Below are 26,199 nucleotides of genomic sequence, written 5' to 3'. Positions count from 1 at the left end.
CACGGCAGGAGCTGGCTGGTGAGGAAAGGAGGAGGGAGCAGGGAGGGCACAGGGGGTGGGGATGCCACCTCGGCAGGCTGTGAGGGGCAGCCTGTTGGGAGAGGTGAGGAGGCAATGCCCCTTCTCAGCAAGCACGTTCCAGGCACCAGTGACACCCCCACATTTGGTTTCTATTAAGGATGCCCTTGGCATGTGCTGATTCTGTTGAAAACTAAGAGACTACATACATCAGTCAGCTCTGGCTGCTGCAGTGAAATAGCGCAGACGGGACGCTGCAGTGACAGACTTTCACTTCTTACGGTTCTGGGGCTGGAAGTCCAAGATCAAGTTCCAGCAGCGTGAGTTTCTGGTGCGGGGTTTGTGGCTGGCTGGGGTGAAGTTTCCCGCGGAAACTCGCACAGCCGCTTCTTTTGCACATGTGAGGGTGGGCAGAGCACGACCTCTTTCTATTAAACACCAAGCCTACCCCACGACTTCGTATTAATTATCCCCGACAGCCCAGCTCCGAATAATCACACGGGGCTTAGGGCTTAAACCCATGAATTCTGAGGGTGGCACCATTCAATCTGTAGCGGGCACCTACCGAATAAAGTAGACATTTTGCTGGAGTCAGGCTCAGTGGCAGCCGTAAGGAGGAACCCTGGAGATGCTGAGCCCCAGCCTGCAGCACCATCCCTCCGGCCCCGCCCCGCCAGCGGTGTGTTCCTAAACAGAAAGTGCCCCTTTGGAGGCCATCGGGCACTGCCTTGGCGGTTTACTCAGCAGCCGGAGGCTGGCCTTGCTGGGGCCAATTGCCAGGGCCCTGGCCACCCCTAATCCGTGTCCACAAAACCCTCTGGAGTGGCTGCTCCGTCTGCACGGTGGCCACGGGCCACACAGGGCCGCTGAGCGCTGGAAACGCGGCCTGCGAGCAGCCGCAAGAGGCAGGAGCCCCAGCGAAGTCTTCCCGTGAAAGAACCTCACGGATGAGGTCCAATCCAGTTATATGGGGCCAAATAAAACGCACTGTCAACTAGGTAATTTTGGCTATGACTTGTTACCTTTAAAAAACGTAGCTGCTGGGAGATTTAAGACGACAATTGGGGTTCTCCTTCCCGGCTACGGGCCGGTCCCGTCCAGGCGGCCTGAGACCCCGGGTCCTGAGCGCGGATCAGCCCTGCTGCCCCGGGCTGTGCGCTCCCGGACCCCACCAGCCTCTCTCCCCGCCGAGCCCCCGACCGGAGCCCTCCGCGCCGCCAGTGTGGGCCACGCGGGACCTGGGCCGCGGCCGCCCCTCACGAGTGAAGTCGCGGCCCCGTAGCCGGCCGGACGCGCCGGAGGCCAAACAATCCACGCCCCACTTCGCCGAGGGCCGGGCGCGTGGCTGGACTACGGGGGCCGCAACCCCTTGGGGGTCGGAGGGCGCCCTCGGAGCCGCAGGCGCCCGGAACACATGGCCCCTTTAAGAGGCGCCGCCGGAGCGAGGCCGTGACGTCATAGAAGCGCGAAGGGCGGAGTCTGTGCGCAGCCGCGGGGCGGGGCGGGGGCGCGGCGGTCCTGCGAGCCTGACTGACAGGAGCGCGGTCGAGGAGCGGCCAGTAGCAGGCCGCCAGACGGAGGAGCGCCCCCTTCGTAGGCCACGCCCCAACAGGAGGCCCCGCCCCGGAGTAGGCCCCTTTTTCCACGCAGGCTCCGCTCCCACGCAGGCCCCGCCCCACTCCGTTTAGCCCTAGGTCCAGCTCAGCCCCGCCCCGCAAGGCTCGGTCCCAGCAAGAACCCTCCCCGCAGAGGCCCCGCCCCGGGCCAGGTTCCACCCCGCCCCGAATCAGGCTCCGCCCCACGCAGGCCCCGCCCCGGGCTCGGCTCCGCGGGGCGGGACTTGCCCTCAGCCTGAGTCGGCGGCGGCTGCGGGAACTTTCCCAGCGGATCTAATGGCTGCGCGCGGGCCGCTGTGAGGCGCGGCGGCGAGCGACGGGCGCGGGGCCGCGGAGCAGCGAGAGAGCGAGCGAGCGAGCGAGCGCAAGGCCGGAGCCCCGGCCAGGCCCGGCCGACCCGCCGAGCCCGCGATGCGTCCCGGGGCCGCCCCCCGGCGCAGCTGACGCCCCGCGGCCCCGCGGAGACCCCGGCCGGCCGGTCCCGGAGGAAGCGGCCGCCGCCGCCGCCCAGCCCAGAGCCCGCGCCGCCCGGGCACCATGGCGGGGAAGGCGGCCGCCCCGGGCACCGCGGTGCTGCTGGTCACGGCCAACGTGGGCTCGCTCTTCGACGACGTAAGTGCCCCGCGCCGGCGGCAGGCCCCGACCCCGAGCCCGGGACCTCCGACCCTGACCCTGGGGCCCCGAACTCCCAGCCTGGGACCCTGGACCGTGAACCTCCAGACCCCAAGGCCCCAGACTCTGATCCCTGTACCCGGGACCCCAGACTCCTGTCCGGATCCCCAAGTCTGGGAGCCCAGACCCCTGTCTTGATCCCCAAGCCGGAGACCTGAAGACCTGGACCCTGAACCCCAGCCTCCAGACTCCAGCAGCTGACCCTTGACCCTGGGACCTCTGAACTCCTGTCCCTAAAGCCTGACCTCGAAACTCCGATATTAAAACCCTGTCCTAACCCCTTAACCATCCCTGGAACCCAAACCCCAGAAACCGCATCTGTGCGCACCAAACGCAGCCCTAGCCCTGATTTCAGAATCCTCAGAACCCTGGCCCTGGAGAGCCCATCCCCAGCCCCAGCCTGAACCCCAGATCCACGGTCACTGGAACCACATCCTTTCTGCAGAAGCCTGGTTGTGGAACCAGCTCTCAAACCTCTGTCTCTGGTCCCTGAACACGGGGCCCCAAATCCTGAAACATAACCACAAACCCTAACGCAGGAATTTCTGACACTGGACTGTAGCCCCGGCATCCTAGCCCTGTTCCCCAAACCCTGAATCCCAGCCTTCGAACTGTGGTCCTTTGCACCCAGAGCCAATATAGCCTGACTGAATCCTGAATTTCAACCTCAGGCCCCAGCTTGTGGCCCTGAGCCCCTGTCCCCGACCCTTGAACCTGGAACCCTGGTTCCAGAATCAGGCCTGCCCTTAACTCTGGTTGCTTGATCCTGTCATCGGTCCCTTCCTCCGACAAGCTCCTGCCCCTGAATCCTGTATCCTGGTCTTGAAGCCTGGGCCTTGAGCCTGCTTCCCAAACCCCAGCCTGTGACTCCCACCCCGGGCCCCCGTCCTCTGACCCTAGGCCCTTCACTCTGGCTGTCACCCTTAGGTCCTGGATGCCTGGTGCCGGCCTCACTGTCTGTCCCTGCAGGGCCAGAGGGTAGGATGCCCTCATTTAACCCTGTAACTTAGTATCTCTTTAGTTCTTAAATAAGGGAAGTCTGTTGAAAGCCCTGTAGGACTCTATGTTTCTTGTTTATTCAAGAAAAAGATGCTGAGAAACTCTTCAGGGCCAGAAAGGGAATACTGACTGCCTATGGCCTTTACCTTCTAGGGCCACTCCCACCCAAGCCTCAGTCCCACCCAGGATCCTGGGGCGGCCCCATCTCTGGAGAGACCAGGGAGCTGAGGCCCAGGGCGCACTGGGAGCTCCCCAGAGACAGGCCAGGCTGACCTAGTTCGGCGTTTCAGCCACGGTGCCACCCTGCTGTTGGTACTCGTGCTGCCAACCCAAATAAAGCCGAGTGCGGCTCCAAGTGGCCCAGATGGAGGCTGTGGAGCCAGGGACGCTCCCTCCCTCCCTCCTAGGTGAACAGTGGGGCGCCGTACCAGCTTTATGACGGATGTGTGCCACTGATGCACGCATGGGTTCCATTTCAGGAGGAGGTCTTGTGTCTTTGCTGGCAGCAGGCATGGGTGAAGTGTTTGATGAAGCTGAGTTCACACACAGGCTAGGTTTGGTTTCTATTAACAAAAGGCGCTGTTTTTGTGTTCTTCGTATGTGTTATACTGGCCTGCCGGGGATGAGCTGCTTTCCCTCACACTTTGTTACAGACAACTTCAACTAGGTTTATGTTTGATCGTTTTCTACAAAAGTGCCTGGCATGGGTGTGTGTCTGTATATTTAGCGTTCTATTCTAGGCTTTCCAGTAACATATCACTATAGCATGGTTTTGTTCGGATGATTCAGATGTGTTCGCTGCGGCTTCAAAGCCTCAGAAATGTCAGGAACATTAAGCATGGTGGGGCATTTTAGTCTCAAACGGAGAAGAGTTTTGCTGTGCAGACATTCTTTCCAGTAATCTTCGATTCTGAGTTCTAGCATTTTTGTTGCGTTTCGACTGTATCCACAGACTTCTCCCGGTTGATATTAAATCGGGTAACTTAATTCACTTTTGCTTAGCAACATATTGTCTCTGAATTTTCATTTTTCTTAAAGGCTATGTGGAATTTTGCATTATGCTTATGTTTAGAAGGAACATTTGTTTCGGTAAACAGTACATAGGTTAATTCTGAAAGGTGTGTTGTGACGTAAGAGCCGGATGGAGACGTATCTGTCCGTAACCAACAGATTTCTTAATGTGCGCAGCTCAGTTCCCATGGGCCAGATCCAGCCCCCTTCAGGGGAAACCGGCCAGTCACTCACGTTCCCTGGCCCCCTTCCTGGGCTGAGGTTTGGGGTGTGGCGCTTGCAGGCTGGAAGCCTGACCAGGGAATTCGAGAGTGAGGGAGGTTTTGGTTCCTTGGTTTGCCCTGGATTTCAGGGACCCTGTTTGTGACTCTGTTCGCCTTCGTGCAGTCCACCCCGTGCTGCTGAACGCACCCTGCAGGCAGGGCTCAGGCTGTAAAGGAATCTTTCTCGTCCTGTCGGCAGCCGAGCTCGTCTGTGAGCAGTGCTGGAGCCGGTCCGTTCCGAAGCGACAGGTGTTTGAATCTGACGCGGATGTGCTGCCCGCGGTGGCCTCTGTTTTTCTTTGGTGTACAAGTAGAGGTGGTTCGCTTTTGTTTTTGCAGTTTATAAAGTCTCACCTCATAAGCCCCCTTCTCCTCCCCCTCTTTTTTTTTTTTTTCCAGACAGGTTCTTATTCTGCCACCCAGGCTGGAGTAGTGTAGTGGTGTAATCATGGCTCATTGCAGCCTTGACCTCCCAGGCTCAGGTAAACCTCAGCATCTCAAGTAGCTGGGACCACAGGTATGCACCACCATGCCTGGCTAATTTTTGTGATTTTTGCAGAGACCAGGTTTTGCCATGTTGTCCAGGCTGGTCTCGAACTCCTGGGCCCAAGCAATCCACCTGCCATGGCCTCCCACAGTGCTGGAATTACAAGTGTGAGTCACGGTCCTGGCACAGAGGTGACCCCTCCCTCCCACAGTGCTGGGATTACAGGTGTGAGTCACGGTCCCCGCACAGAGGTGACCCCTCCCTCCCACAGTGCTGGAATTACAAGTGTGAGTCACGGTCCCGGCACAGAGGTGACCCCTCCCTCCCACAGTGCTGGGATTACAGGTGTGAGTCACGGTCCCCGCACAGAGGTGACCCCTCCCTCCCACAGTGCTGGGATTACAGGTGTGAGTCACGGTCCCAACACAGAGGTGACCCCTCCCTCCCACAGTGCTGGGATTACAGGTGTGAGTCACGGTCCCGACACAGAGGTGACCCCTCCCTCCCACAGTGCTGGGATTACAGGTGCGAGTCACAGTCCCTGCACAGAGGTGACCCCTCCCTCCCACAGTGCTGGAATTACAGGTATGAGCCACGGTCCCCGCACAGAGGTGACCCCTCCCACAGTGCTGGGATTACAGGTGTGAGTCACGGTCCCGGCACAGAGGTGACCCCTCCCTCCCACAGTGCTGGGATTACAGGTGTGAGTCACGGTCCCCGCACAGAGGTGACCCCTCCCACAGGGCTGGGATTACAGGTGTGAGTCACATTCCCCACACAGAGGTGACCCCTCCCTCCCACAGTGCTGGGATTACAGGTGTGAGTCACAGTCCCCGCACAGAGGTGACCCCTCCCACAGGGCTGGGATTACAGGTGTGAGCCAGGTTCCCGGCACAGAGGTGACCCCTCCCTCCCACAGTGCTGGGATTACAGGTGTGAGTCACGGTCCCCGCACAGAGGTGACCCCTCCCACAGGGCTGGGATTACAGGTGTGAGTCACAGTCCCCCAACAGAGGTGACCCCTCCCTCCCACAGGGCTGGGATTACAGGTGTGAGTCACGGTCCCAACACAGAGGTGACCCCTCCCACAGTGCTGGGATTACAGGTGTGAGTCACAGTCCCCGCACAGAGGTGACCCCTCCCTCCCACAGTGCTGGGATTACAGGTGTGAGTCACGGTCCCCGCACAGAGATGACCCCTCCCACAGTGCTGGGATTACAGGTGTGAGTCACGGTCCCAACACAGAGGTGACCCCTCCCTCCCACAGTGCTGGGATTACAGGTGCGAGTCACAGTCCCCGCACAGAGGTGACCCCTCCCTCCCACAGGGCTGGGATTACAGGTGTGAGTCACAGTCCCCGCACAGAGGTGACCCCTCCCACAGTGCTGGAATTACAGGTATGAGCCACGGTCCCCGCACAGAGGTGACCCCTCCCACAGTGCTGGGATTACAGGTGTGAGTCACGGTCCCGGCACAGAGGTGACCCCTCCCTCCCACAGTGCTGGGATTACAGGTGTGAGTCACGGTCCCCGCACAGAGGTGACCCCTCCCACAGGGCTGGGATTACAGGTGTGAGTCACATTCCCCACACAGAGGTGACCCCTCCCTCCCACAGTGCTGGGATTACAGGTGTGAGTCACAGTCCCCGCACAGAGGTGACCCCTCCCACAGGGCTGGGATTACAGGTGTGAGCCAGGTTCCCGGCACAGAGGTGACCCCTCCCTCCCACAGTGCTGGGATTACAGGTGTGAGTCACGGTCCCCGCACAGAGGTGACCCCTCCCACAGGGCTGGGATTACAGGTGTGAGTCACAGTCCCCGCACAGAGGTGACCCCTCCCTCCCACAGGGCTGGGATTACAGGTGTGAGTCACAGTCCCCGCACAGAGGTGACCCCTCCCACAGTGCTGGGATTACAGGTGTGAGTCACAGTCCCCGCACAGAGGTGACCCCTCCCTCCCACAGTGCTGGGATTACAGGTGCGAGTCACAGTCCCCGCACAGAGGTGACCCCTCCCACAGGGCTGGGATTACAGGTGTGAGCCAGGTTCCCGGCACAGAGGTGACCCCTCCCTCCCACAGTGCTGGGATTACAGGTGTGAGTCACAGTCCCCGCACAGAGGTGACCCCTCCCACAGGGCTGGGATTACAGGTGTGAGTCACAGTCCCCGCACAGAGGTGACCCCTCCCTCCCACAGGGCTGGGATTACAGGTGTGAGTCACGGTCCCCGCACAGAGGTGACCCCTCCCACAGTGCTGGGATTACAGGTGTGAGTCACAGTCCCCGCACAGAGGTGACCCCTCCCACAGTGCTGGGATTACAGGTGTGAGTCACAGTCCCCGCACAGAGGTGACCCCTCCCACAGTGCTGGGATTACAGGTGTGAGTCACAGTCCCCGCACAGAGGTGACCCCTCCCACAGTGCTGGGATTACAGGTGTGAGTCACAGTCCCCGCACAGAGGTGACCCCTCCCTCCCACAGGGCTGGGATTACAGGTGTGAGTCACGGTCCCGGCACAGAGGTGACCCCTCCCTCCCACAGTGCTGGGATTACAGGTGCGAGTCACGGTCCCCGCACAGAGGTGACCCCTCTTGAAGCACTGTGGGCATAAACTTGAGCTGTGTTTTGTAGCATCCTGGGATCCACACAGAGTCTTGCTCGGCAGCGTTTTCTCATCACTGCTCCATCTGTGTGGTCCCAGAGTGGCTGTGCTGTGGGCTTTGAGGCTGTCCCCACTGGGGTTGCTTCTGACCCTGTGCAGACAGTGTTGCTGTCAATGCTTTACAGTGTACCAGTCCCCAAGCCCTTTTCCCTGAAAGAGTTCTTGTTGATGTTGGTTATAGCTACCAGTATTTCCCATATTGGGAGCTGAGACAGCATGAGAATACGCAGCTCACTGTACTAGCTGGCAGAGGGATGGCATCGCCCTCCATCGCAGGCACCTCTCAGCTGTTCACTGTTGTTCTTCCCTAGGAGATAATGAGAACAGAAAGAGGAGTCATTCCGTAGTATTAGGGAAATAGTTTTGACCTAGTCAACCTGTGAAAAGCCGTCCGCAGCCGTGTTCCCTCCCCAAACCATCATGGGCATCCCTGTCTCTGGCCAGATGCCTGGGCCTGGAGGTGGCTGGGGTGGCTGGGACTTTTCCAGGCTTATTATAGGGACTGCCAGACCTCCCTCAATGAACCCCGCAGCTGGCCTTTCATTCCCGTATTGGACTCTGCTGTCACTACTGGTTGGAAAGAGGTGGCCAGCAGTCCATACCTAATTGTTTTGCTTTGATGTGGCTGGTTTTCGATAAGTGAGTTTTCTGGGTTTTGGATCCTTCCACTTCTGTGAGAAGGGAATTGAGGTGCGTTCTGGCCAGCTGTAGCGTCAGCTCCTGCACGGTCAGTCTGCTGCCTGGTCCCGAGAGCACAGCCCGCTGGCGGGCACCTGCCTGGCGGCCCTTCCTGCGCTTGTTCACAGCTAAGTCAGTTCTGAGTTGGTTTGCCTTTGTGCTTAGTCAGCTCCCGGGCAGCCCTGCCCCTCTGCCCAGACCCAGGGTTGCAGAGCGGCTGTGAGGGCGGGCTGGGCAAGGGCTGGCTAGCAGCAGCCAAGAGCCTTGCGGTCAGCAGGTGGTGATGAGCCTGGAAGACTGTGGAGGTGGCGGAGCTGCTTCGACTGTAGAGTCGGTGGTGGGCAGCAGGGATGCCGGCGCCTCTCTCCGGTGGCATCGGCTGTGCCCTCTTTGCCTTGTGGTTCCCGGCAACATCCAAGGGACTGCACTGTCTCTCATCTTGAAAGCTCTGAGCTCCGTGTTCCCTCCAGCCACCGTGGGGGATTCTGGCAGCCTTCACGTGGGGCGTCTCCCGTCCGTGTCCCTCTCCAGGCCTCTGCCCCAGTACTGCCGCACAGCAGGGCCCGGGGCTGGGTGCAGGCGGCGCCTGAACTCTGTGCTCCCTCTCTGGGTCCTCCTTCTTCTTCAGGGACGTTTTACTTGTTAATGGTTGTGCTGGGACAGAATTCACACACCATGCCCCTCACGCATTTCTTTTTTCTTTTCTTTTTGGTTTCGAGACAGGGTCTCATTCTGTTGCCCAGGCTGGAGTGCAGTGGCTCACTGCAGCCTTCAACTCCTGGGCTGAAGTGATCTGAAGCCATCTTCCTACCTCAGCCTTCCACGTAGCTGGGACCACGGGTGCACACTACCACACCCAGCTGATTTTTTTATTTTTTGTAGAGATGGGGTCTTGCTATGTTGCCCAGACTGTGCTCAAACTCCAGGGTTCAAGCGATGCTCTCACCTCTGCCTCCCGGAGTGTTGGAATCACAGGTGTGAGCCCTCATGCCTGGCCCTTTCACCCATGTGAGGTGTACAATTCACTGGTTTTCAGGACGTTCACAGGGTGTGCAACTGTCACCACAGTCAATTTTAGAACATTTTTAATCACCTCACAAAGAAACTGCATTACACCCAAGCCCCATGTCCCCCAGTCCCCCACCCCCTGGAGTCAGTTTTCATCTCTGTGGGTTTCCCTGTTCCGGCCGTTTCACGTACGTGGAATCAGACGATAGCTGCCCTTTACCTGGCGGCTTTCACTGAGCATATTTTAAAAGTGTATCCATGCTGCCGCGTGTGTCAGTCCTTCATTTCTTTTCTTTTCTTCCCTTTTTTTTTTTTTTTTTTATTATAGAGACAGGCTCTTGCTCTGTCACCCAGACTGGAGTACAATGATGTGATCGTAGCTCACTGTAGCCTTGACTTCCTGGCTTCAAGTGACCCTCCTGACTTAGCTTCCTGAATAACTGGGACTATAGGCATGTGCCACTCTGCTCAGCTAATTTTTTTTTTTTTTTTACTTTTTGTGGAGATGGGGTCTTACTATGTTGCCTAGGCTGGTCTCAAAGTCCTGGCCTCAAGTGGTCCACTGGCCTTGGCCTCCCAAAGTGCTGGGCTTGTAGGCGTGAGCCACAGTGCCAAGACTCTTTACTCCTGTTTATGGCTGAGTAATATTCCATTGTGTGGCTACTCCAAGTTTTGTTTCTGTGTTCGTTAGCTGGTGGATGTTGGGGTGTTTCTACTCTCTGGTTGTGGTGAGCGGTGAATGTTGGGGTGTTTCTACTCTCTGGTTCTCGTTAGCTGGTGGATGTTGGGGTGTTTCTACTCTCTGGTTCTCGTGAGCGGTGAATGTTGGGGTGTTTATACTCTCTGGTTCTCGTGAGCGGTGGCTGTTGGGGTGTTTCTACTCTCTGGTTCTGGCGAGCGGTTGATGTTGGGGTGTTTCTACTCTCTGGTTCTGGTGAGCGGTGGCTGTTGGGGTGTTTCTACTCTGTGGTTCCGGCGAGCGGTTGATGTTGGGGTGTTTCTACTCTCTGGTTCTGGGGAGCGGTGAATGTTGGGGTGTTTCTACTCCCTGGTTCTTGTGAGCGGTGGCTGTTGGGGTGTTTCTACTCTGGTTCTCGTGAGCGGTGAACGTTGGGGTGTTTCTACTCTCTGGTTCTCGTGAGCGGTGAACGTTGGGGTGTTTCTACTCTCTGGTTCTGGCGAGCAGTGGCTGTTGGGGTGTTTCTACTCTCTGGTTCTGGTAAGCGGTGAATGTTGGGGTGTTTCTATTCTCTGGTTCTCATAAGTGGTGGCTGTTGGGGTGTTTCTACTCTGTGGTTCCGGCGAGCGGTTGATGTTGGGGTGTTTCTACTCTCTGGTTCTGGGGAGCGGTGAATGTTGGGGTGTTTCTACTCTCTGGTTCTGGTGAGTGGTGAATGTTGGGGTGTTTCTACTCTCTGGTTCTGGCGAGTGGTGAATGTTGGGGTGTTTCTACTCTCTGGTTCTGGCGAGCGGTGGCTGTTGGGGTGTTTCTACTCTCTGGTTCTGGCGAGCGGTGGCTGTTGGGGTGTTTCTACTCTGATTCTGGTGAGCAGTGAATGTTGGGATGTTTGTACTCTGGTTCTCGTGAGCGGTGGCTGTTGGGGCATTTCTACTCTCTGGTTCTGGTGAGTGGTGAATGTTGGGGTGTTTCTACTCTCTGGTTCTCGTGAGCGGTGAATGTTCGGGTGTTTCTACTCTTGTTCTCGTGAGCGGTGAATGTTGGAGTGTTTCTACTCTCTGGTTCTGGCGAGCGGTGGCTGTTGGGGTGTTTCTACTCTCTGGTTCTCGTGAGTGATGAATGTTGGGGTGTTTCTACTCTGGTTTTCATGAGCGGTGGCTGTTGGGGTGTTTCTACTCTCTGATTCCGGCGAGCGGTTGATGTTGGGGTGTTTTTACTCTGGTTCTGGTGAGTGGTGGCTGTTTGGGCTTGTGGTCCTGCGTCTTCTGCTTGTGCCCTTCCTTCCCCTGTGCAGCGGTGGGCGTGGCTGGAGGTGTCCAGCAGTTTTTTTTTTTCTTTTTTTTTTTTGCATTGGTGTCTCCGACCCAAGATCTCAGTGCACTTTCTCTGGGAGAATTATGACATGTTTGCCAGGGCTCCTACGGTACAGGATCGTCTGTCTTCCGGGCAGGGAGTGTTAAATACGGCCGTGGTTCCAGCCCGGGCTGCAGGGTGCGGGAGTTGCCCCTGCCACCTCAGGAAACTGCGTCTAGGTCTTGAGCACCTCCAGGCCTTCCAGAGCATCATTCCACGTCTGCCGTTGAATTTTAGACTTTTGAAATAAAGCTGGCAGTTCTCCATTTCTGCTCTCCAGGTCCCTCTCCCTCTGGCCCTGGCGTCTGGGATGCAGCTGGCTGTGCTCTTTGGATTGTTAACTGATTCAGCCTTTGAGAACGGCCGTGTTCTCTCTGCACAAACTTTCATCCCCCATTTACTTCCTGTTTTTATCACTCTCTAGAGTTGCCGAGGAGAGCGTTTAGATCACCTGGGTTGGGGACAGGGGTGGGTCTTCTTTGGTTTGAAATAGTAATGAGGCCTCGTGCTTTGAAGTTAGTGCCGAGGTGGACCTGTTGGGCAGTGCCGTGAGAATGTCCGCATGCAGGCGTGGTCACGTCCGTCCTTGTCACCTACCTTACTCTCCAGTGCCACTGAGGGTGCCTGTCAGTGTGGAGGTGAGAGGCAGGTGGAGCAGGGCGGAGGGTCCCGCTCAGCCCCTGGATGCTGTGCTCGGTGGGGCCTGATTTTGGGGGAAGAGGCCGGTACTGGGGTGTGTCTGTGGAAACTTGTTGGGTCTGACTCAGAAGTTATAGAAATCTAGATCTGGTCCTGCCCCCGAAACGCCCATGAAATACCAAATTTAGAGCCCCTCTGTCCAGGGGCTGGAGGGGCATTTGGAAGGCTTTGACCAGATCGGGGCAGCTGAGGGGGCTGCTTGGGGCAGGAGAGGGCAGGTCTCTCTGAGCTGAGGGACAGCCTGGAGGGAGGGGCTTCAATCTGGGAATGGGGTCCAGGTGGGGAAGGTGGGCATCTCTCCACCTGCCTCTGTGCCCCCACTGCTCCTGTGAGGGTGTTCCCGCTGTTTACTGGGCAGGTCCTTCTGATGTGCATACACTCCAGTCAAATACTTGTGGGAGCCCTGGGGGAAGAGGGGTGCAGAGCAGGCAGGCTGTTCTCATGCAGACCTGCAAGTGGCTTCTGTTGCTCACATCCATTAATTGGGACACTTGGGAATCCCAGAGCCCCGTGGGAACCAGGAGTTGGGCTCGGAGGCTCTGGGGCCTCAGCCCCTGCCTCGCCAGGCCCGGCTGTGCCACCATGTGCTCCGATCTGGCCTCCTTCAAGCTTTTCCTGCTCTGTGGAGCCACCCCTGTGGCCCCCGGCTGGTGAGGGAGATCCCTGCGCGCCTCGCCGAGCTTCTTAACCAGAGTGCAGGAAGGGAGCTCTGAGCGCCGGCTCCCTCTCCAGGCCCGGCTTTTAGGAAGGCCGACTGCCTGGGTCATGGTAGCCGCCTCTGCTGGAGCGCGGATGGTGCCTGCGCTGCGTCCACTGCTTAGGCTCTTGCTTAGGCTCTTGCTTAGGCACTGCTTAGGCTCTTGTGTCCTGCTTGGCAGAGCCCAGACCTGGCCCTGGTTAGCAGGCTGAGAGCCTTCCCTTCTGCCCCCTCCCCTCTCAGGACCCTGCATGACGGTCCTCCTTGCAGGAGCCAGAGGAGATTGAAGAGCCGGAGACGGCTTTGGCCCAAGTCTCTGTGGAGGGGAAATCCCACCTTCAGTGCCAAGTGTGAGGCGACATTCTGGGTCCACGTGGATGTGGGCTGGGCCTCTCCTCTAATCGCACGCTTGGCCTTGGGTGGGATTTCACCTGTCAGCCGGTTGGTGCCGAGTGAATCGGGGCCTCTCCTCTCATGGCAGGTGGGGCCTTGGGCAGGGTTTCACCCATCAGCCTGTCTGTGCCAATTGAGCAGGAATCCCACCTTGCGTGGCGGCTCAGGATGGTCATGGAGGGTGTGGCTGTCATATGGTTTCTGGACTGTCAGCCTTCAGGCTGAGTGAGGCGTCACTGCCTTCCGTCTCTCCATCCTCTTCCTGGTGTCGGGTGCTCTCGGGGGCCTCTGGGTAACAGCCTGGCCTCTCCTTCTGTCCCGGACGTGTGGCCCGGGCCGAGCAGTGCACTTGCCTGCGTGGGTGCTGTGAGGTCCTGTGAGCCCGGGCCCAGCTACCCGTGGTGAATGTAAGCGGGAGGGCACGCCCACCTCTGCCCACCTGCCTGGCATCTGGGCTTACCAGGAGTCCGGGCACCTGCACGCTCATCATCGTCCTGGGCTGACCTCCCATCTCCTCTTCCTCCACCCAAGTGCCCATGGCCTGACCAGGACTTGGTTTTTCCTGTCTTCCTGCCTTGGCTTGAGGGTTCTTTTTTCAAGGGATTCCTCCTGGAAGCCTCGCCTGGACAGGCAGGGTTTTCCTCCTCCTTCAAGGGACAGCCCAGGCGCCCCCAGCCCTGTGAAGCGTTCTCCGTGACTGCCTCTTCCCCACCGAGCCAGTCCCGAGCTCCCTGCCCATCGTACCATGTTTTACCGTGACCGTGGCGTCACACTCAGGTGTGTTGGCCTGGAGCAGCAGTGTCTGGGGGGACCATGGTGTCTTTATTTGGGCTCCGCTCGAGTGGGTGTGGAATGGGGTGGGGCCGATGCAGCTGGAAGGGAGTTGGAGGAGCCGTGGATCCGACAGTCCCTGGACTGTAGCTGTGCTCAGGAGGTAAGTGGGGCCAGGCCAGGGGGTGTGAAGTCGACAAAGGCCAGGCCAGGCCTCTGCTGCCCGTTGCCGGCGGCCCTGTGATCAGCGACCCTGGAGTCGGCTCTGCTTCTGCCTCGTGGCACCGGCAAAGAGGGAGAGGCCTGGGGATGTCTACATCCGCTTGGCTTTTGTGCTTTCCCTTTACCAGTGTTATTTACCTGGGACTTGAATAGCATGCAGTTCAACCAATGTGAGCGTACGGTTCACTGACTTTTACAAAATATTGACAGTGTGTAGCCATCAGCACAGCTCAGTTTTGAGACACCTCCCTCCTCGGTCCCTGCTCCGGCCCGGGCCACAGCTGCTTTCTGTCCCGACAGTTTCGCCTGCACTGAGGGCGCCGTATCATGAAGCATAGAATGTGTTGTTTTTGTGTGTTTGGCTTCTTTGACTTAGTGTAACCCAGTGTTTCAAGGTTTGTATTGATATGCTTTGCGTATCAGCAGTTTGCCTGGCTTTTTTTTTTTTTTATGAGAAAGGGGCTCACTTTTACCAAGCCTGGAGTGCAGTGGCACATCACAGCTCACTGCAGCCTCAAACTCCTGGGTTTAAGCATTCTTCCTGCTTCAGCCTCCTGAGTAGCTGGGACCACAGGTGTGACCACCACGCCAGGCTTTTAAAATATTTTGTAGGGATGGGGTCTCGCCATGTTACCCAGGCTGGTCTCGGATTTCTGACCTCAAGTGATCCTCCTACCTTGGCCTCCCAAAGCACTGGGATGACAGACGTGAGCCACCATGCCTGGGCTTGTTTGCCTGCTACATGGCTGAGTAGTGTCCCCTGCGTGGAGGCATCATTTGTGTCTCCAGTCACCAACAGATGGACGTTGGGGCTGTCATGGCTGCGTGCTGTGTGCGCATACGCACACGCCTGTGTGGACAAGGGTGTCGCTGCTCCCCGGCTGGCCAAGTGGCCACCGTGTGCCTGTCTTTTGGGAGCTGCTCCGTTCTTCCCACAGTTGCTGTCCCATTCATGTCCCCTCGAGTGGTGTGGCAGGACCCTGGCTCTTCTGCGTCACGCCAGTGATGGCAGCATTTGTCTTTCAGATGATGGGTGTGTGGTGACCTTTTGCGGTTTAACGTGCATTTCTGGCCCTACTTCTAAATAATAATTCCCCACAGGGCTGGTTATCGTGCCATGTTGATAATGGCTTTTGACAGCTGGATGAATGTGTTGGTGGGCTTCCCTGTGCCCGCCCCTCCAGGAGGCTCCTGTCGACCTGGCAGGTGGCAGGTGTGATGAGCATGGTGAGTGCGGGTGAAGCAGGAGCAGACAGGTGTGTGTTCTGGAGCTCGGCAGCCACAGGGCGGGAGTGGGGGCTTCCGTGAGGCTCTGTGACATGGGTCAGGGCCACCCAGCCCAGCCTGGGCTCCTGCTGTCCTACCCTCTGTGCCTGGTCTGAATGGTGGGGATGGTGTGTCTCTGTTATAGGATTGGTGTGGCGACTGGGTCACTATGCCTTAGAGGACGGCATCAGTCTCGAGTTATTACCAGGCATTAGGGGACAGGGTCAGCCTTGAGTTATTAGTATGTCTGGGGGAGAGCAGAGAGAACTTAGGAGACCACAGTGCACTGTTTAGGGTCAGAGTGGTCCCGAAGGTTAGCTCCCTTCTCCCAGCCTCCGGGGTGTGGGATGTGGTGGGGCTGCTTGGGGCCTGTCTCAGGCTGCTGGCCTCTTGCCCTGTGCTCTGCAGCGACCTCTCTCTCCGGGGTGTCGGTGGTCTCCGGGAGTCCAGGTGCAGGTTTCGGCAGCACCTCTGAGGGTTCTGCTTAGCTGGTGCCCCCCGTGCCACTGTTATTCTGAGTGCACCTCGCCGCCCTTGGAGCAGCAGCCGTGAAAGGAGGAAAGCGACACCCTCGGGCTGAGCATTTCCAAGAACCGGCCGCTGTGTTCCTTATGCGCCGAGAGGGCCTGGCTGTGAGCCGCGTGGGACCAACCTTCTGAGTACGTGTAGCCAAGTGGGCATCCTGGTCTGGGCTCACCGGCCGCAGGACGTCCACTGTAGGACAGCTGGGGCGGGGCGTCTGGCTATTTCAGTATGAACAGAAGCGTAAACACACATTTGGTCCTGTTTCTCCCCAGAGGAACAGCTAAGACGGTGGAGGTGGCAGCTGCCGGAGTTAGAGAGGCCATGGTCACTGACCTCGCCTCCTGCTGCCTCAGATCCTTGGCACTGCAGGGGCTGCTGTCTCTTTGCCCGCTCGCTGGCCCCTGTGGTGTATGGCCTTCAGGACGGTCACTGGGTGTGCGGCTCTCTAGGGCGGACTCGACCACCCTTGGGTGACAGTGGGCCAAGTGGTAGGAACTCTGCAGCCCACCTGGAAGGGGGTCCACCTGGAAGGGGCTGCACTGCCGGCCATTTGGGCCAGTGGCTTTAGTAGCCACACACTGCTTGGTGCAGGCTCCTGCCTGAGCCCACTGAGCAGATGACAGGGACGAGGCCCTGAATGCGAGCCCGGCGGGCAGCTGCTCCGCCTTAGCCCTGAGCACCCTCCCTTGCCTACCTTTCAGGCTTCTGGTGACTGTCAGTTGCCAGCTGCTGGCTCTGTGAATGTGAGAGTTGAGTGGGGATTCCCTTCCTGTGGTCCCTGGTGCTCTGACCACATGGATGAGCCTGCAAGGGTGGAGCTGAGAACTGAATTGACTGCCCACTGCTTTGAAAACCACCCATGTGGTCTTCTTCCAAAGAGTGGGGCTTAGGTAGGGGACAGACCCGCCTACCCTCATCTGCCTGCAGCATCCCTCCAGGTGGTTGGGGGCACAGGGCGTCTAGGTCAGCAAGTGTTTACCACGCGCCTGAGTGCAAAGTGGACCAGCCACTGGGGGCCACGTGAGGTGATTTGAGAGGGACCCTCAGAGGGGCTGGTCTCTTGAGAAAGACATCTGTCCCAGCAGCACACAGACGTCTGGGGACATATGCCTTCCTTTAACTTTCTCCATCACTGTGACGGTTTGTCAGAGCTGTTGCAACTTCCTGTTTGCTGTAACGGCTGTGCCTCTTAGCTGCTGCAGTGGGTAGTGTGTGCCGTGTACACAGGCGGAAGGTGGAGGCCTAGGCCCAGGCTGGAGGGACGTGGGGTGGAAATGGACCTGACCAGCCAGGGAACAGAGGCAGGACCCAGGGGACAGAGGTGGGACTGACCAAGAGCGTCATAAGAGCCAGATTGGGTCTTTGAATAGTTGGCCACACCACTAAACTGGGTGCTGCCGGGGGAGTCACAGGGGTTAGGAGCTTGGCCTGCCTCGTGGCCCAGCCTGGGTGCCCCACTGCAGGGGTCCAGGTGTCCTCTGCTTCTGCTGTGCTGAGTCTGCAGGTGCAGGGGAGCTCCGTGTGAGGCTGCGTCCTCCTGTGTCCTTCGGTTCACACGGAAGCATTTGTGGGCGCCTCCTCAGAGCACTGGTGGAGTGTTGAGCAGGATAGGGAGTGTTGGGGGCGCCTCCTCACAGCACCGCTGGAGCGTTGAGTGGGATAGGGAGTGTTGGGGGCGCCTCCTCACAGCACCGCTGGAGTGTTGAGTGGGATAGGGAGTGTTGGGGGCGCCTCCTTGGAGCACTGGTGGGATATGAAGATAGGAATTTTTTTAAATGTCTGTTGTGTCACTTTTGGGACATCACTGGCATATTCTGCTCATAGGGCAGTAGGGTAGTGGACTGTGCTGCCCACTCCATGGCTGTGGTCACCAGCTGTCCCGGTCTCTGAGCTCCAGCCGGAGATGAGGCATTTGTGCAGTGACTGGAGGGTGGCTTGGGGTATGCATTGTCCACACTACACATGAAGACCGCAGATGGGCTCCTGCGCTGGTGGCGGAGCTGGGTTCTGAAGGCTTCAGAGCATCAGAACCAACGGGAGCAAAAGGAAGGGGTATCTGTGTAGGCCACTGAGAGTGGGAAACGGGGGAGCTGAGCCTGCCTGGGAAGCCGCGTGTTTCGCATAGGTGCTGCAGTTGATGTTAGTGGCATGGGTGTTGTGGTTGGCATGGTGTGGGTGGCATGGATGGTGGCATGGGTGGCATGGTCAGTGTGGGTGGCATGATTGGCATTGATGTGGGTAGAATGGTGTATATGGGCAGCATGGTTGGCATGTTGGTGTGGGTGGCATGGTTGGTGTGGCTAGTGTGGGTAGTATCGGCAGTGTGGGTGGTGTGGTTGGCGTGGGTGGCATAGGGGCATGGCTGGGTTGGTCAACGTGGATGAATAGGTGGGTGGTGATGTATGATGGTGCTCAGGCCTTTGTTCCTTCACTGTGCTGGGGAAGTTGGCTCCTGATCCCTGTCTGTGACCAGTGAGAAGATGTAGTGGGAGAGGGCTTGTCCCCTAGGGTGGGGTCTTGGGTACGGTCATGCCATTTTACAAGCGTTGGCCCAGTGGAGTTGCCAGGGCCTATTTTTTTTTTTAACTTCTGATAAGTCGCCTGGCCGGAAGGGGAAGAAGGGGGGCTTGGGCTGGGCCGTGGCCATGCTGGGACGACGAGCTTCAAGTGACTCAGGGGATCTGGCGCTGTTGGCATGTGCCCACGAAGTGCACAGGATGACCAGGAGCAGCACCTCTGGGCAGTGGGGCCGTCCTGGCTCGCATCTTGGGAGCCGTGGGTAACAAGCTCAAATGTGCACACATGGAGCTTCTATTTTATCAGGGAGAGGGTTCAAGTGTGTCCTAGCGTCTAGAAAAAAATTGGGCTATGAACTTTGATAACCTTGACAATTTTAGTTTAGTTTTCACGCAGAGTGACCCAGACAGGCACAACACTGAGACACCTTGTCCACACCCTGCAGGATGTTTTATTGCCATCAGTGTGTTTGACCTGCATAGACAGACCAGAGGGTGACCAGCATTTTATGGCAGCCGCTGCATGAGGAATCTGCATCACAGATGAAAAACACGTGCTTCCCCATTCTGTAAGAGAATAGACAGCCCCTCCCCTGCTGGAATTCACCTTGGCTCCAGGGCTTGCTGCTTTTCATGGAGAAAGTTCAGTTCCAGACTTGGGTGGAACCTGAGTTGGGGTCTGCTGTGCCCTGGTGTCTGGGGGGCTGCCTTCGTGCAGATATCTGCCCCAGCCTGAGGGCTCCCTTGTGCAGATGCCTGGCCCGGCCCGTGTGCTGAAGTTGGAGATGCATAGGTCCTCCTTTGATGGCACGCTGTGGGCACTGTCGTGCCACCTGTGTCCTCCTGTGGCTTTCTCCTGTAGGCGTTGTGAGGTTGTGCAGCATTTTGACTGCTGTGAAATTTGCTCCATTGAGTGAACACACCAGAATGCATCCGCAGACCCACAGTGGACATGGAGGCTGTTTCCTGTTCCTGGCTGTCACAGGGGCTGATGTGGTGAGCCCGCTCCATGTGCCTCCATGGGCACCAGGGCCAGAATGTCCGGGTACAGAATGTTGGGGCTGGTAGAAGCTGCTCTCCAGTGTGCTGAGTTTCTGTACACACATATACATCACACACTCATGCACCACATGCACACATATCATTCACGTACAAGCATGTACCACACAAGTGCATATGTGCACACCACACACATGCACAACACATATGCACACTACACACCACACACATGCACAGCACTTGTGCACACAACATACATGCACACCACAGGCACACAACATACATGCACACGACACACTACATACACATGCACACCACACATGCACATAACATACATACACACATGCACACCACAGGCACACACACACCACATATACAACATAAACACACCACACATGTGCACAGCATCCACATGCACACAACACACAACAAACACACACATACATACCACACGTGGACACACATGTGCATCACACACATGCTTATCTCACACTCCCACCAGGCTGGCGGAGAGTACCTGATATTCCACATCCTGGACAACTTTTACTGTGGCCAGGCTTTAAAATGTGACCCCTTGGCTGTGTAAAATGCGTCTCTTATGATTTAGTTTGCATTTCCTTGGTTACTTGTATTATGGTTTTTGAGGTTGCTTTTTTGCTCTCTGTGGTTCTGACCGTGGAAATGAGGAGCCCTCTTTTCTGTCCTCTGTGGTTCCAACCGTGGAACTGTGGAGCCCTCTTTTCTGTCCTCTGTGGTTCCGACCGTGGAACTGTGAGCCCTCTTTTCTGTCCTCTGTGGTTCTGACTGTGGAACTGCGGAGCCCTCTTTTCTGTCCTCTGTGGTTCCGACCGTGGAACTGTGAGCCCTCTTTTCTGTCCTCTGTGGTTCTGACTGTGGAACTGTGAGCCCTCTTTCTGTCCTCTGTGGTTCCGACCGTGGAACTGTGGAGCCCTCTTTTCTGTCCTCTGTGGTTCCGACCGTGGAACTGCGGAGCCCTCTTTTCTGTCCTCTGTGGTTCCGACCGTGGAACTGCGGAGCCCTCTTTTCTGTCCTCTGTGGTTGCGACTGTGGAACTGCGGAGCCCTCTTTTCTGTCCTCTGTGGTTCCGACCGTGGAACTGTGAGCCCTCTTTTCTGTCCTCTGTGGTTCCCACCGTGGAACTGTGGAGCCCTCTTTTCTGTCCTCTGTGGTCCCGACCGTGGAACTGCGGAGCCTCTTTTCTGTCCTCTGTGGTTCTGACTGTGGAACTGTGAGCCCTCTTTTCTGTCCTCTGTGGTTCTGACCGTGGAACTGTGGAGCCCTCTTTTCTGTCCTCTGTGGTTCCGACCGTGGAACTGTGAGCCCTCTTTTCTGTCCTCTGTGGTTCCGACCGTGGAACTGTGAGCCCTCTTTTCTGTCCTCTGTGGTTCCCACCGTGGAACTGCGGAGCCCTCTTTTCTGTCCTCTGTGGTTCCGACCGTGGAACTGCGGAGCCCTCTTTTCTGTCCTCTGTGGTTCCGACTGTGGAACTGCGGAGCCCTCTTTTCTGTCCTCTGTGGTTCTGACTGTGGAACTGCGGAGCCCTCTTTTCTGTCCTCTGTGGTCCCGACCGTGGAACTGCGGAGCCTCTTTTCTGTCCTCTGTGGTTCTGACTGTGGAACTGTGAGCCCTCTTTTCTGTCCTCTGTGGTTCCGCCCGTGGAACTGCGGAGCCCTCTTTTCTGTCCTCTGTGGTTCTGACTGTGGAACTGTGAGCCCTCTTTTCTACCCTCTGTGGTTCTGACTGTGGAACTGTGGAGCCCTCTTTTCTGTCCTCTGTGGTTCTGCCTGTGGAACTGTGGAGCCCTCTTTTCTGTCCTCTGTGGTTCTGACCGTGGAACTGTGGAGCCCTGTTTTCTGTCTTCTGTGGTTCTGACCGTGGAACTGCGGAGCCCTCTTTTCTGTCCTCTGTGGTTCTGACTGTGGAACTGTGAGCCCTCTTTTCTGTCCTCTGTGGTTCTGACTGTGGAACTGTGAGCCCTCTTTTCTGTCCTCTGTGGTTCTGACCATGGAACTGTGGAGCCCTCTTTTCTGTCCTCTGTGGTTCTGACCGTAGAACTGTGGAGCCCTCTTTTCTGTCCTCTGTGGTTCTGACCGTGGAACTGCGGAACCCTCTTTTCTGTCCTCTGTGGTTCCGACCGTGGAACTGCGGAGCGCTCTTTTCTGTCCTCTGTGGTTCTGACTGTGGAACTGCGCAGCCCTCTTGTCTGTCCTCTGTGGTTCTGACTGTGGAACTGTGGAGCCCTCTTTTCTGTCCTCTGTGGTTCTGACCGTGGAACTGTGGAGCCCTCTTTTCTGTCCTCTGTGGTTCTGACCGTAGAACTGTGGAGCCCTCTTTTCTGTCCTCTGTGGTTCTGACCGTGGAACTGCGGAACCCTCTTTTCTGTCCTCTGTGGTTCCGACCGTGGAACTGCGGAGCGCTCTTTTCTGTCCTCTGTGGTTCTGACTGTGGAACTGCGCAGCCCTCTTGTCTGTCCTCTGTGGTTCTGACTGTGGAACTGTGGAGCCCTCTTTTCTGTCCTCTGTGGTTCTGACTGTGGAACTGTGAGCCCTCTTTTCTGTCCTCTGTGATTCCGACCGTGGAACTGTGAGCCCTCTTTTCTGTCCTCTGTGGTTCTGACCGTGGAACTGTGGAGCCCTCTTTTCTGTCCTCTGTGGTTCCGACTGTGGAACTGCGGAGCCCTCTTTCCTGTCCTCTGTGGTTCTGAGCGTGGAACTGTGAGCCCCCTTTTCTGTCCTCTGTGGTTCTGACTGTGGAACTGCGGAGCCCTCTTTTCTGTCCTCTGTGGTTCTGACCGTGGAACTGCGCAGCCCCCTTGTCTGTCCTCTGTGGTTCTGACTGTGGAACTGTGGAGCCCTCTTTTCTGTCCTCTGTGGTTCCGACCGTGGAACTGCGGAGCCCTCTTTTCTGTCCTCTGTGGTTGCGACTGTGGAACTGCGGAGCCCTCTTTTCTGTCCTCTGTGGTTCCGACCGTGGAACTGTGAGCCCTCTTTTCTGTCCTCTGTGGTTCCCACCGTGGAACTGCGGAGCCCTCTTTTCTGTCCTCTGTGGTCCCGACCGTGGAACTGCGGAGCCTCTTTTCTGTCCTCTGTGGTTCTGACTGTGGAACTGTGAGCCCTCTTTTCTGTCCTCTGTGGTTCTGACCGTGGAACTGTGAGCCCTCTTTTCTGTCCTCTGTGATTCTGACCGTGGAACTGTGAGCTCTCTTTTCTCTCCTCTGTGGTTCTGCCTGTGGAACTGTGGAGCCCTGTTTTCTGTCCTCTGTGGTTCTGACCGTGTAACTACGGAGCCCTCTTTTCTCTCCTCTGTGGTTCCGACCGTGGAACTGCGGAGCCCTCTTTTCTGTCCTCTGTGGTTCTGACCGTGGAACTGCGGAGCCCTCTTTTCTGTCCTCTGTGGTTCTGACCGTGGAACTGCGGAGCCCTTGCGGATCTTGTACTTGGACTGTGGGTAAGTTATTTGATAAGGCAGTGGTCGTGGGGTTTGTGAAACAGACGCTTCTGCCCTTGCGCTTCCTGATGCTCAGCCATTTAGGGTTGAGACTTCTCAGGGCGATGTTTACTGGTGGGTGGAGAGAGGTCACTTTGTATGGAACTCTCCGCTGAAAGTTTCCTTCCTGAGTCTCATTGTGAGACATTTTGTGGCCTTTGTGTGTGTGTTTCTTTTGTACACTGTGACACCCATTGGAAGGGCTGAGTAGAGATGTGGTCAGTGTCCCGCCGACAGGCCCATGGGCCCGGCTTTCTGGGAGAAGGTTTTCTGTTGTGGAGGGGCACACTTGGTGTCTGCCACCGGGACCGACTGTCTCACATGTGGGATGGAGTCCAGACTCGGGCGCCCTTGCCCGGAGCAGCTGTGACTCCCGTGGAACCTGTGATGTGCTGTGGTGAGGCCACAGGTCACGTGCTCGGAACCAGGGCGTCCTGGGCAAATGTGGTTTCCTGGAGCAGCACCCTCCTGTCGCGCATGGGCGCCTGGCCTGTGCCACCCCTGTGCGGCGTCACCGTGCTGTGGAGTGGCCCCCTGTGCAGAGTCACGGGGGGTGGGACTTCTCCAACTGCTTAATGCCAACGAGACCTGCACAGAAATGAGTGGAAAGTGCCGCTCAGAGCTGGTGGTTCAGGGGCTCGTTTTGTGTAGGGCCAAGTAGACTTTTTCTTCTTGGCTCTTTTCTGAATTGATTTTGATGCCTGCGAATGGAGAGGGTCATCGAGTGCTGGTTTGTGTAGGGTCCAGCCTTACAGGGTTCTGTGAGCCACTCCCGGCTGGTGTGGAGACGAGGAATTGTAGAAATAAAAGACACAAGACCCAGAGATGGAGAAAGAGAGTCTGGGCCCCGGGATCCACTGCTACCCAGGTCTCAGGGACCCCGAGTGCCTGCCCGGACGCTCCCACTTTTATTAAGCTGCAAATCTGGGGGCGGGTAGGTAGGGCGTGGTCTTGGTGGTCGGAGACTGAGGACAGGGTGGATAGGGCGTGGCAGTGACAGGGTCAAGCACATCACGCGTCATTCAGGTGGGGACTCAGGAATTTCTGGCACCCGAAGTGAGGTAAGGAGCGTAATGCATCAGCACCTTTTCCATCTTACCAAGAAAGAACCAGAACGTTAGGATCTATGTTACTACTACTGATGATCTTTTCTAAGACAAAAGGAACCAGGTGCAGAAGCAGAACACGAGAGTGGACATGGAACGTGACCGCTGAAGCCAGCCTCACATAGAGACAGTTAAGCCCCGGGTGTCCACGGGCGTCTCTGACAGCCGCCAGGCCTTACCACAAGAGCTTGGAGAAGCGGAGTTTTCTCCAAACTTCCCCAGGAAGGAGACGTCTCGGCCATCTTAGACGTCTCCTCCCCTAGCTGGCTAAATAGTGGGGCTTTCCCAGCGCTGGCGCTGCCGCACGGCCGAGGCGCCCTCCAGCAGCCCTTATGCGGGCGTGACAGAGGGCTTAGAGCATCTTGCCTTAGTGTCGTTCATTTCACGGTGTCACCCCAGGTTCACACTTCCGACCTGAGAGGCATTAGTAAAAGAATTGGGATCACCTATGAAAAACTAAGATCACACATGAATAACTATTAACTACTACGGTTATATTTCTAGTTATTTCTTCTTCATTATTTGTATGGAAAGAGGCTGAGGCTTTGTACTCCTGCCTCGGTGCTTATGCAATCTCCCTGCTACAGGTTTGAACCTGGTGCTTTGGACCTGATGTCTCAGACTCAGGGTGTAACCACAGGTTGTGAGGTCATTTTGCGGGGTGAGACCATATTTGAATATCTCGGGCTGCAGGGAGGCGAGGCCTCCTGGGGGTTCTGGCCTCCGTTCTCTGTTGAATGCCTGTGGGCCTGGGCAAGGAGAGCGACAGCCTAACATGTGCTTCTACCCTGGGTTTCTGTTCAGAGTGTGGCAGCCACGGCTTACGGTGGAGTGATGCCACGCTGGACAGAGCACCGTGAGGCCCTGTGCTCCCTCCCGTGTGCCGTCGCCTGCTGTGAGAATTCCAGTCCCTGTCTTCCCAGTGGACCTGGGAGCTGGGCTCTGGTCGTTTTCACTGTTGAAAGTGAGAAGATTCTCACCCATGAAAAATTAAATTGCTGCAGAGCCTAAACGTGGCAACCGTGGCTTCTTAACTGATAGTGAAAGGAGGCTGGCTGTCTGGGTGGAGGCTCTGCAGGGCAAGCTGGAGCACCTGGAGGTGGTGACAGGGAAGGGGGCATTCTGTCCCTGGTAGCTTTCCCGCCAGCTGCCCCTGTGATGGGACATGCCAAGGGCAATGCAGAGCTGTGACTTCCCTGAGGCTGCTCTGGGTGTCCTGGGCCCACACGCTGAGCATGCGTGCACATGCTCACTGGCGCCCGTGGCTCTCCCGAGACGCTGCTCGCTCCAGGGCTAAACATGGCTAATCCCACATGATCCTTGCCTGACATCCAGTCCCCCTCCCCAGGCCCTGACAGCTGGACGGCACATTGGTATTTCTGCCTCCTGAAGCCACGTCCATGCCGTCTCCTGGGCAGTAGAGACTGGAGTCCCCATCAGGCTCCCTCTGGAGTTAGAGTTGGTGGGGGGAGTATGTGGGGTCCACTTGTCCCTCACGTGCAGTCTCCTGTGGCCGGAAGAGCCCCAGGTGTGGAGACGGGCCGGCTGCAGCTGCGGACGAGGAGTGCTGTGGGAGGAGCCCTTCCTCCTCCTCCGTAGCGGGGGATGCTCCAGGTAGGGAGGCGGTGGCCTTGGCAGTGTTGGGCTCAGTGCTGGCCTAGGCCTGCTGCCTCCCGCGCAGTTGACCAGCTTCTTGACTTCCTTTGCCTGAACTCCTCAGGATCAGCAGGGGGCCAGGATATTCCATGGGCTTTTGTTGCCTTGCAGTGGTGATTGCCAGGAGGAACCCCCAGGCACCTGCCAGTGCTGCCCTCCACATCTGTTGCGCGCTGCAGCCTCCCTCCCAGACCCACGCATCGACCTTCTTGGGACCGTCCAGACCCGTCCTCCAGCCCACACCCTCTCCATCCCCGCCTCCCGCCCAGCCAGCTGCCTGAGGGCCCCTGAGCTTGCCCGGCTGGCCATTCACTGCCTCATGGTCCTTAATCACACAGATGTGGTGCTGTGCTGGCCTCTGGAGGAAGGGTGCCCGCCATGCGGGGTTGCCGGTGGCT

General features: G+C 57.4%; 1 protein-coding gene across 2 annotated transcripts in view; it reads left to right on the top strand.

Moving 5' to 3' along the window:
• The first annotated feature begins 2,171 nt into the window (after window positions 1-2,171).
• The window catches only part of INPP5A (inositol polyphosphate-5-phosphatase A), a 252,619-nt gene continuing 228,591 nt past the window's right edge, over window positions 2,172-26,199 (top strand). The window contains exon 1 of one of the 2 annotated variants that reach the window (XM_012477499.2): window positions 2,172-2,246. In XM_012477499.2, the coding sequence (XP_012332922.2) occupies window positions 2,172-2,246 (75 nt within the window). Of the gene's footprint in view, window positions 2,247-11,945; window positions 12,083-26,199 lie in introns of those variants that run through there. The other variant, XM_012477497.3, reaches the window with a different exon arrangement.

Source organism: Aotus nancymaae, unplaced genomic scaffold (genome assembly GCF_030222135.1).
Source record: "Aotus nancymaae isolate 86718 unplaced genomic scaffold, 86718_ANA_hifiasm-v0.15.2.pri h1tg000193l, whole genome shotgun sequence".
NCBI lineage: Eukaryota > Metazoa > Chordata > Mammalia > Primates > Aotidae > Aotus > Aotus nancymaae.
Note: the sequence above shows the minus strand (reverse complement) of the source record. Positions and strands in the feature narration are given on the sequence as shown.